The 11,618-nt window shown below is 30.4% G+C and overlaps 2 protein-coding genes across 5 annotated transcripts; both read left to right on the forward strand.

Moving 5' to 3' along the window:
- Positions 1–984, forward strand: LOC112680972 (cytochrome c oxidase subunit 6C). The gene is made up of 3 exons (XM_025551230.1): positions 1–136; positions 569–742; positions 804–984. Exons 2-3 carry the CDS (start codon positions 573–575, stop codon positions 877–879), a joined length of 246 nt encoding a protein of 81 aa, XP_025407015.1. The 5' UTR covers positions 1–136; positions 569–572; the 3' UTR covers positions 880–984.
- An 871-nt stretch (positions 985–1,855) lies between these two features.
- LOC112680973 lies at positions 1,856–11,390 on the forward strand. 4 transcript variants are annotated; one of them, XM_025551234.1, is made up of 9 exons: positions 1,856–2,232; positions 4,626–4,683; positions 4,747–4,883; positions 5,147–5,319; positions 5,380–8,035; positions 8,101–9,090; positions 9,175–9,328; positions 9,399–9,763; positions 11,144–11,390. In XM_025551234.1, exons 3-9 carry the CDS (start codon positions 4,751–4,753, stop codon positions 11,194–11,196), a joined length of 4,524 nt encoding a protein of 1,507 aa, XP_025407019.1. In that variant the 5' UTR covers positions 1,856–2,232; positions 4,626–4,683; positions 4,747–4,750; the 3' UTR covers positions 11,197–11,390. The 4 variants fall into 4 exon arrangements, with proteins under 4 accessions (XP_025407019.1, XP_025407016.1, XP_025407018.1 ...); XM_025551231.1 differs by having other exon boundaries at positions 9,399–9,767; positions 11,144–11,283; XM_025551233.1 differs by having other exon boundaries at positions 1,856–2,219; positions 9,399–9,767; positions 11,144–11,283.
- Positions 11,391–11,618: the final 228 nt, after the last annotated feature.

The raw sequence follows: 11,618 nt of genomic DNA on the forward strand, positions 1-11,618 counted from the left end.
ACCTTTGGATAATTTTTTCCCTAGTGCATCACGATCCAAATTGTGTTTCGATCTAAACTTCAATTTGTCTTGAAAACTTATTTCACCTTTTGGAAATTATTAATATATTTTGGATTACTATTCATTCACAAAACAGGTAATTATAAATAATAGTGTTATTTTTTAAAAAAATCGCACTTTAGACATTAACATCGATGAATTACATTTTTTAGTATGAAGGTCAGTTTGTTGAATTTTTGCTCTATTAATATTAATATTGTTTTAGAGAGGTTATTGAATATTCAGTTAACAATTTTATAATGTATTAAATTATTCTAATTCATATTTTTATGATAATGCGTGTGACTTCTTTGTTTGGTAATTATTTGTACCTCGTAGACTAAAATTAATTTAAATAGGTTTTTTATAATAAATTAAAGTTTGATGAAAATTACTCTGATTGATTAGATATTTTATCATATAAAGAGACCAAAAATCTTAAAAATTGAGAAACCAGTTAATTTTTTTTTATTCATTTGAAAATATAATATACTTATATATTTATTATAAATTTGAATTTTTATTTTAGAACCATGTCTTCTGCAGCAGTTCAAAAACTTGTTAAACCACAATTGCGTGGAATTTATGAAAAGAAAACTAAATTCCACCTTGTATTAAGTGTTATATTATCCATTGGAGCAGGTGTTACTTACAAATATTCAGTTGGTGAACCTCGTAAGAAAGCCTATGCTGAATTTTACAAGTAAAGGAAATTTTTATTTTGCATACTGTGTATGACATTATTAACCTGTTTTATTTTGTAGAAATTATGATGCTGATCAGGACTTCGAAAGAATGAGGAAACTAGGACTTTTCTCTTCTTGCCCTGCTGATGATTAATAACCTATGAAATAATGTAACTAACTAGTTGTATGTAAATTTATTTGAAGAAAAAATTTAATGAATACAGTTTTGTATTGATAAAATATAATTATTATGTGTAACTGATTGTATTGAGCTATTTTCATGTATTTGTGTAAAAACCATGGGCCTATAGTTAAAATTTTATCAGTAAAATAATGATGAATAGTTTAAAACATTGTTCTTAATACTATTATACAAGTAATGTTTATATTTATATGTTTTACTGTAGTAAACGTAAGTGTTTTAAAATTATTTTAAACTCTAATTTATAGTTTGAAATTTAAGAACTATTATTATTTGTGAAACAAATTTCTGAAAATTTTATTGATTGTAATTACAATGTTTAAGCACTTAAAAAGTGTAACAACAAACAATAAAATATGACTAAATGCAATTTTAAATATGATAATTAAGTAAACGTTGAACAATTGTATTTAAATTATTTAAAATTTTTTTTGAAATCAGTTTTGGTGTTGATCTGTTGCAAAATATTGGAAGGTGATATAGCTCAGGATATTTTTATTAATTGAATTACATCTGTGTTAATGGTCACAATTTTTTGTATTTGATAACAATTAATATTCTTTAGGGGAGGTTATAATTTTGTTATCAAGCATACCAACCCACTGAATACTGAACACGCAGTTCCGATTTGGGTATCATCACGGGAATAAAAGTCGATAGACATGTTATCGACAAAATTAGAGAAGACAGAATAGTATTCGGGAAAAATTAAACGCATATGAAAGTCGCTGGTAAATAGCATTGATTTGAATTTATAATTTCCTCCCGGCTCCAACTACGACAGTAATAATATCGGCGTGCAGTGCAACCAACTGGTTGTGGACTGTTGGACTAACCGAGACAGATGTCCGCGATCTTGCCGGGGCGTGTGTTCGTCCGATGGAAATCGCGGGATATTTGGCGCGTTAATATATTGGCTGCACTGCAACGGCCAGTGATGTGCATTGCAAATGGCTGCTCTTGTTATTGTTCCGTAGTCCCGTAGCGTTTCGCGATTTAACACGATAATAAACCCCCGATTTACGAAATACCGTCGTCGTCCCGTACGGATACGCAGTGTTCGCGACCACCGACGTGTACGTTCCGTTTACAATCTGTGCGCGTCCCGTTGTCACAAGTTCGCTGAAACCAATTTTGTTGTAAACGCAGCGGCGTTTCTCTTGTGTTCGTGTGTGTGTGCGTATGTGTGTGCGTGCGTAGTGCGCGATACTACGAGTGTGTGTGTGTGTGTGTGCGCAAAAAGTTTCCGATGTGCAGCACCGTCCGTTGGATTACACTACGACCAGGAATATGTACGTAACCCGGGTAAGGCACATGCCGTAGACATCTAGTGCCGTTGGTCCGTTCGGGCGTTTCAGGCCTATCGTCCGGAACGTGTCTGCCGCCTCGGCGGTGGGTGTACCTCCACTCCCCGCGCCTGTACAAAATGGTGGTCGGGATCCCCTTGTCGTGTAGTCTCTCTCATCCATTAGATTCAGATCCGTGGCCGAATATCATAGCATTCGTGTTTCCATTGTTAAGTGGCCGGATAACCTATGGCCACCTGCTCTTGCGACCACACGATAAGCGCCTGGATTTAGTCTTCCTCTTATTTTTTTTATTATGGTTCCTCATGGAAGAGGGGTTGGAGTTTTTTTTTTACTTTCTGCCATACACTATTCAATAGTAAATTTTTCACTCTCCCTAGTAAGCCTATTTGTCACCCTCTATTGGCCTGGTGTATCATTTTGATCTCCATAATGTTTTTCATACAAAAACTTACAATTGCTCCAAAATAATTCATTACATTAGTGGTGTCTAGTCAAAATATTTAATGCTGTTGGTATGTTTGATAATTTACTCACATTTATTAAACTAAAGTTTGATGCTTTTGTTTTATTTGAGAAAAGAACTAACCTAACCTAGTTTATGTAATAAATATTTTCAATTTATTGCTTTCAAATTATTCGTTTTGTTAGATAGACTTTCAAACTTAAAGTATCTCATTGTATATGATTATAGATTTAGCAATATTAGTATTGTGCATTGTTCAAAATTGATTATTTTACGTTAAATGACGTACTTTAAGATTAATTTGTCTAATATTTATTATCCACGCTTATTATATTTTCCTTGCTTATCTAAAAATATAATATATATGTATATATGTGGTTGCATTAGATATTTTGTTTCAATAATATTTATAACTAACCTAACCAGCCATCATATATTTGTAAAATAAAACTATTTTTTTACTATATTATTTTAATTTTGATAAGTTTTAACACATTACAATAAATAAATTAACTAGTTAAACATATACACTTGATAGATAGTATTCATGGTTAGAGATATTATTTTCTTCATTGAGAATAATTTTCAATTAAAATCTAAGCTATTGGTATTAATTACCGTGAAGTTAGGTTTTTAAATGATCATCATTAATATTTATTTTGTGATTTAATTTGTTTTTTTTATTATTTTCCAATTTTTATTTCATTTAACTGTATAATTTTTATGAAAACTAGTATGGCAACAATAATTTAGTGTTGACATTAAAATTACTGTAGTATTAAATTTACAATTTTAATATTTAACTCAAAAAGAAACTAATTACATATATTTAATAATTTAAATTTTTGTTTATGATATTAATAACATCTGAACTGTTATAAATAATTATCACTTAATTTATTTTACTTAAAATTCATAGGTATAGTATTTATAATCTAAATTCTTTACATTTGTCATTAAATATTTATTTTTATAATTTTAAATTCACCTTTAATATTGTTTTAAGTAGGTTTATTTATTAAAATTATTTATTTTGGACTTTGATTTATATAATTTTTTTTGTCAAAAACTATTATGTTACCAGAGTAATATCCTTGAGTAAATTAAATTAAATTTTAATAAATTTATAATTAATGTTATTCAAAAAAAATTAGAAGAGTAGCTGTTTTAAAAATTGTTACTTAACACAATTTTAGTATAGCTATCCTAGTAATCTAAATATTAAACGGCTCCTATATGATTATTAAATGTGTGTGATCATTCTATTTGAAAAATAATCTTAGTCCCTTACATTATTATACTCTAGTTCATAATTGATTTTTATATTCAAAGTTTAGATAAACAGCATCTACATTTTTAATAATTGTAGAATAAAATTTTAATTATAATTTTAATTTGGAATAACCTAATTTAATATTTGTATATATATATATAGACAGGGGTTTTTATGTTATTTATACTTGTCATAATTATAACAAACTTAAAAAAAAAATCCTCTGCTCATGAATCTATAAAAGTAATTTGCTACCCATTTATTTATGTCTACCTATTCTGCTATTTTAAATACTATTTTCATACCTTATCATATTCGTATTTAATTATTTTTCAATTTAATGTCTTATTTGTTAACATATTAGTTTCTTTTTATTGAGTCAACTATATAGGTATAAAAAAACAACTCCAAATTTTAGTAAAGTCATAATGGAATTTTATTGAGTTAAGAAAACATAGTAAAATGTATGTAATTGTGAGTTCTAAATAATATTCAAATTCAACTGAGTTTGACTACATATTTTACTATGAAATTTGATCAAAATACACTGAATTTTAGAAATTTTATATTAGTTGAATAACTGATCACTGATATTATTTAAACCTTTTTTTATTAACACTTCATTAATATATTTTTAAAATGTATTTTTCAGGTTAAAAAATTAGTTGGATTTAAAACCAATTTGTAAGAAAATGAAAGGTCTGGTTATGGTAAGTTTCTATAATTTAAATAAACTTAAATTACATTATATATACATAAAATAATCATTTTAGTGAAATGGCCGCTGACAGCGATGGCTCTACCCAATTGGTTACAACCATTGTTACATGTGAAGGGGACCTAAATGACCCTCAGTTTAACCAAAAGTTTGAAAAGATTGTTGTAGATCTTAACAAACTACTATTTCCAGGTATTTTTTTTTAATATTTACTATTAAAAATCTATTAATTCATTAAGTTAATATTTTTGTTTTTGTTTCTGTTTCTTTTTTTTTTTATTAGGAACTATACAAGCACCTGTAGATTATATTAAAAAACCCATAGCATGCAATGTAGACTAGACATGAATGGTACTTACTTCATACAAATAATATTCAGAAAGAAAAAATAATATTATTTAAATTTTCAATATTTATTTATTAACTTTTATTATTTTATTCATCACTTTTTTTAGGTTCGGCTGAAGAGAAAGGGATTTATGTAAACAAACTCGAGCCATGGAATTCAGTAAGGGTAACTATTACTGTGCCACGAGAAGCTGCTTCAAAGCTTCAGGTGTTGGCACAACAAGGAGATGCAACTCTTTCCAGGCTCGGAATTTTATCAGTTCAGGTGGAAGGCGATCAGGTTTGTTAATTTCAATAAATTATTAGTTTTGTATTGTATTTTAAAATATTTTGATTTTAGATGATTTCGTTACGATTGGGCACCAATCGGTTTGGTGGAGAAAACCAAGAGCTAGTTTTAAGAACATCAGCTGGCCCATCAAATACCAATCAGCCAACTACTTCAGACGAAACTGCTGCTGTAAATTCACTGATCAAAGCTATGGCTTCAGCCACATCTCCTGCTCTGCAGTCTCCATCACCTCAATTACCGACACCCCAGTTCAAAAGCCCCAACGTTGTGGCTGTCGACTCTACCCCATTGCCTCCGATACCCCCTTCGCCCTCCACGGCAGAACCATCCCCAAGACCCCACATATGGCCGTTTGTAAGCATGAACCAAGCTGCTCAGACCATACACAACCGAGAGTCAATGCACACAGCACCTCCACCTCCACCACCATATCCAGGATCTCAAAATGGAGTGTTTAAAACTCAAAGGTCAGGAGATGTAAATGCATCTGTGCACTCAAGTCCATTGTTAGTTAATCTATTACAAAATGAAGGTGCGGGAAAAATGCCTCCACCTATGGACAAACATAAGAAGCCATCAATACCTTCTCCAAATGTAGTGAAAAATCAAGATGGCTTTTCTGGTTCAGAGTTTACCCAATCTGCATTTGCTAATGTTGCTTCGGACATTCAAGTCGTCCAAAGGCTACAAAAGCTACCAGATTCAGTTACCAACAGTGCTCAGAATCGAATGGATTCCATTGGATCTCCTAATGGATCAACTACGAGGTTGATCAACAAACACAATGTGCCTTCCCAAGAGCTCTCACAAACCTCAAAGATTATTGGCTCACCAAATGTACAAACCTCTTATGCTGTAAGGCACACTATCTTGTCAAGCTCATCAATTACCCAAAACCGATTACAAACTGTTCCCCAAAATGTCACTATCACTACTAATCAATTTAAACTTAACCAAGGTTATATCAATCAAATGAGGCAAGGGTCAAATCAGCTTATAGCTAAGCCTAATATTACCCAACAGTTCAGTCAACCTCAAATTAGGTTACAAACACAATATAGCCCAGCAGGGTCTCAAAAACCAATTCAGACCAATGCCATATTGCAGCAAAGGACAGATATGATGTCTGCTCAAATGACAAATATGAGCAACCATGATTCTACCACAAAGCAAAAAGGTCAATCGGTTACAAGTCAAAGTCAATCCCAAAATATCACTTCCACTAATTCATTCCATCCTGTGCCTAATAATCAGATAACAAATGTTTCTCAAACTTCATATTCATGTAGTGAAACATCCCAACAAAATTTTAATAATTATATACAGGGTACTAATCAGGCGCCAACTACTAATGTAAATAAAAAACCTGATCTATCTTTTAATGAAAACAATATGCAACCAAGGTTAGTTGCTACTTCACAACCATCTGAAAATGCATCTCAGGAAATTCAAAAAAGTGTGGTAACTAGTCAACCGATAAAATCTCCACCTTTAACATCCTCTGGTAAACAGCGGCAATTTCTTATAAATCCATTAACTGGAGATATGGAACCTATGTCAAGTGATAGTAGTTCAGAGAGTGATACAGAAGAAAAAATAAAAAAATTACCAACAACAGATGATAATTTCTATAATTTTTCTTCTCCGATTACTAATGATAGGTCCAATTCTGTATTTTCCGATGATGAAGATACTGGTTCACCTACTTCTCGTCGTAATGACACTACAACAGATCAATCTGATTCAGAAGCTACTGTTAGATCAACTAATAGTGAAGCATCTTCTCGTCATCGTTCCAGTCCATTACCCGCTCCTGCTGAGAAAATAAAATTAAGATTAAAATTGACTGAAAAGAAAGAACCTTATAAAGTTGATGTTTCCTTTGGCAGTTCTTTATGTAAAGTAGATAAAAGGCATTTTGGAAGCCCATCAACTTCGTTATCAGGGTCTTCTGCTGAAGGACTTCGTGTACCACCTCTGCATATTTCTTTAAGAGGAAGAAATGCTGCTGTGGTAGTTGGTTCAAGAAAAGAGAAAAAATGGAAAGACTCTGATGATGAAAGTAAAAAATCAACAGGGTGTAAAGTAAAAACTAACATTAATCATTTAAAAACTAAAAGCTCTAACCAAGATTTATTAAAAATTTGTTCAAAACAAATAAAGCTAGAAAATACTGAGGAAGACGATTCAAGAGTTAAACTGAAAAGAGTTGAAGAAAGTGAAGAACCTGTTTCTTCTTCAGTTGATTCTAATGAACCTATTAGCAGTTACAACCCTGTATTACCTCCTGGCAGGATATATCCGACTGAAGCTGAAGTGGCTTCTATTTTAAGGTCCATGCCTAGTGATAAACACAACAAAATGAGCTTAAGTTTTAATAAAGTGAAAAAACGGGAATCTAAAAAAAAATGTTTACCGAGGGAAAGAACAGGATCTATAGATAGTCCTAATTTACATAGGATTGTTGAAAGAACTCACACAAAAACAAAAATTAATAAAAGTAGTGCTGTTTCACTATTTAAAAATGTAGTTAAATCATCTGTGGGTAAAGAAGCTAGAATGATTGCTGCTGCTACCTTTGGAAATAGAAATCACTTTCATGACAAACAGCGGTCATTGAACAATGGACATGATGCTTCAACTCAACCCAGCGGATCACAATCAAATAATCAAAGAAGGACAAGTGTAGACATGCCTTTTACAGGTAATATTAATATAGCTACCTTTAGTTAATAACCACTTAGTAAATATTATAATTACTTTATCTAGGTTCACATACATTGAATTCTTCAATGACAAAATTGAACAGACCTTTAGGTGGTCAGTCTCCTGATACATATCTACCATCTAGCCATTTTTCTAACCATCTCTTACCTGGTCAAAAAACACAAGGACCTAACACTTTTCACAAAGATATGAATAAAAAACCTTTAACTATTGTCAGTCGAAAGGTTACCAATTCAAAAAGTAAAGATAGTAGAAATTCTAAACTTGAAAGTGGAGTGAAACGAAAAGAATTTCAACTGACTGCAAAACGTAATGATCATTTTGTTCAAAAATTTGACATTGATAAACCAAATTGTGTGACTGTTGGACGTGTTCAAGTTGAAAAACGTGATGAGCATTTATCATTGCCTATTACAGAAATTGATGTATCTGAAAAAAATGTAAAGCAAAGATTACTTGAAGATACTGCACCTCAAATAAGAAATGTTATGAGGATAGAAACCCCAATAATTGAAGATATTAAATGTGAACGAGTTCAGACTGATGCTAAAAATATGAATGGAAGTGAAAGTCCAGCTGGTCATGGTAATACTCAAGGTGAAGATTCAGGTATTGAATCTATGGATGCTCTGTCAGAGAAAAGTCCTAATCAAAGTGAGAGTCCTTGTCGAAAAGATGATCAAACCACTGGTCAAAAACCAACCGCTCCATTAAAACAAGAAGAAACAAAAATACCAGTTTTATCTGTAGACCAACAAAATACAGCAGACTCTCCTGATTTAGATGATATACAGCCATTTCGAGTAACACCAGCCCTATATACATATTCAAATCCAGAGAAAATTCGAGATGATTCACCTCCTGTTTCACCCAAATTGGATATTGAAGATGTTTTAGATCCAACAGAACTACACATGATTTCTTCTTCTGAGACTGATGGAGATTTACCCTCTGTCAAGCTAAAGAAAAGGAAGCGTATGGATTCTGAAGATAGTAAGACTGATGGTGATGCCCCTGTGGTCAAGAAACCAAGTAAGTAAAATGATGTTTTATAAAAAAATTTAGTGTAAACTGCCAACATGAATAATTTGTTAATTAAAATTTTTGAATTTAAAGATATTGAAAGTGATATAATTGGAAAATCTGATATTACAAGTATGAATGTTATCTCAGAAAATAAATCTCTTTTGGAACAACTTTTAATTGATATACCAGCTGATTCAGATTCAAAAAAATCAGTGGTTTCTACTAGAAGCACACGTTCACATAGGTATTGTAAATCAAAAACCAAATTTGTAGTTTTTAGTTAGTTTTATTAATTAAAATTTTGATATTGATAGAACAAATACACGAATATCTGTACCTGTGTCCTCCTCGGGTTCACCATCTCAACCAAGTTTACCATCACCTACACGTCGTTCTAATCGTAATACACATCCACCCAACAGGACATGTGCCGGCAAGTCTTGTGATAGGTCTACTCCTAGTAAAACAATTGAAAAGAAGGAGAAGACCACTATTTCTACCCCTACTAAACTTGATAAAACTCCTCTCAGACCACAATCAACAGCTGTTACAATTAACACCAGGGCTGCAAGTGCTTCTAAACAAACAATTATAGTAACCTCACCTTCGTCAGAAACTGTTACTGCTGAAGGTGATAAACAGACAACTAGGCGGAAAACACGGAGCACGTTGCCTAATAGTAAGTAAGAATTTCAATCATTGATTCTATTACTTTTAAGTCTATTTTAAAATTTACTAATATAAACACCAAACTATATTGAATAAGAACTATTGAACTTTTAGTCATAATTACAATTATCTATACATAAGTGCTTGGTTTCAAAAGAAAATATACTGGTTTTGCACATATTGACTTGTTATTTTCTTCTTTCACTGTTCATAATTTTTAAGAAGTTGTGGGCCAATAGATGAATATCTAATCCTGGTTTATTCTCTTTTGAAATTAATAAAAGAATCATGGTATCTGATGATATATATATATATATATATATATATATATAGTTGGCCCCAGTGCACGTCGTTACAAGTAAAAATTGTTGTATGGGTTAGATTGTTCTATTTTAATTATTTTTTTTAATTTTAGACACTTTTACATAACAGTAATCTCGTAAAGCGGCAATTGTAAACTGCACCCAATGCAAAAATAAACACAAAATCGTACATATAAATACGCACGAGTTTTTATCAAATAGATAAAAGTGACATGTAATCTGTGTTCAGTAAAATTTTAAAAATGAATTTCTATATTCTTACAAAATTAGACTAAAGTACTAAATTACTCATCTCAAATTATGTATGCTGTGCAAGTTTTGACTGTACATTGCCACTTAACTTCAATCGAACTTGGAGACCGAATCAATTTTTCAAAATTTATCAAATTTTGTCTTATATTATTTATGTTTTAGTAGAGATCCCTAATTTTTCTATCTAGTAGTTTTTAAGATTTTTGTAAACAAACAAAAACAAACACTGACTTTTTATATAATAGTAAAATGTGTAATGTATGTCCGGTTTTGAAATAAAAATTTATCATCTGTTATATAAAAAGTTAATTTGAATCACAATTTTATCAACTTTATATATACATGACCTGATGTTTTTTATATTTTGAAATCAGTCATACATTATATAAATAATTATACTCCAGACTACATTAATTAATTTTCTTATTTCTATGTATAAACTATTTATACATTAATTTAGGAGTATTAACCATTAACTAATTTTTGTTTTACTTTATTATTTTATTATAAATATGTCTATATTGTATAATATATTGATAATTACATTATTATTATGTATATTTCTTGTTATTACTTATTTGGGTAACTCCTTTAAAAATAAACTCAAGACTATATAACTTGCATATTTGATTGTTTAAAAAACTTATCAATATTTTACTTTTTCAAGTTGGCTGATTTTAATTTTGAAAATAATTTTTTAAATAAGTTTTTTGTACTTAAATATAATTTAGCTATCAAATAAATAAATACCTATTTTAATATAAGCTTTCTAAAGTTTTAAATAATCTAATTTAATTGTTTTACTTTTATTTTAGCGGATCCGGAGAATGTAGCGAGGCGTCGTCGAGCATCACGCGACGGCAAATGACATACACAACCGGTGCCGACGCCGACGACACATAACACTGCGTCATCTCCGGCAATCGTCGTCGGACCCGGGTAATTTCTATTAGGTTCGTTATCCTTAAATGGCAAAATATTTTGTACTCCTTTGTTCTTAAATCTAAATGTATGGATTATATAAGATTACAGTTAGATATAATTAAATAAAATTTTTTATTATTATTGATATAAAATATATATATATATTTTTTTTTTAATACAGAAAAATGTATTCAGTTTTAATGAGGGGGCATAGTAGAAATATCTGTTGTCATTCAATCTCTCATATTATAATTTATTCTTTAATATTTTTTTATTATTTTAATTATAATAGTTATTTGTTATTTTTATCATTGCTGTCTATATATATATATATATATATATATATATAAACACACTGTTGGTTGT

This window comes from Sipha flava, unplaced genomic scaffold (assembly GCF_003268045.1).
Source record: "Sipha flava isolate LNK unplaced genomic scaffold, YSA_version1 182_pilon_pilon, whole genome shotgun sequence".
Classification (NCBI taxonomy): Eukaryota; Metazoa; Arthropoda; class Insecta; order Hemiptera; family Aphididae; genus Sipha; species Sipha flava.

What these genes read in the sequence shown, in the direction of transcription:
- LOC112680973 (XM_025551231.1), top strand. Translation starts at nt 4,751, where the DNA reads ATGGCCGCTGACAGCGATGGCTCTACCCAATTGGTTACAACCATTGTT. An exon ending in TAACAAACTACTATTTCCAG is followed by an intron (nt 4,884 to 5,146) that starts GTATTTTTTTTT and finishes CACTTTTTTTAG; the next exon opens with GTTCGGCTGAAGAGAAAGGG. An exon ending in AGAAGCACACGTTCACATAG is followed by an intron (nt 9,329 to 9,398) that starts GTATTGTAAATC and finishes TGATATTGATAG; the next exon opens with AACAAATACACGAATATCTG.
- LOC112680972 (XM_025551230.1), top strand. Translation starts at nt 573, where the DNA reads ATGTCTTCTGCAGCAGTTCAAAAACTTGTTAAACCACAATTGCGTGGA. An exon ending in GCCTATGCTGAATTTTACAA is followed by an intron (nt 743 to 803) that starts GTAAAGGAAATT and finishes TTTATTTTGTAG; the next exon opens with AAATTATGATGCTGATCAGG.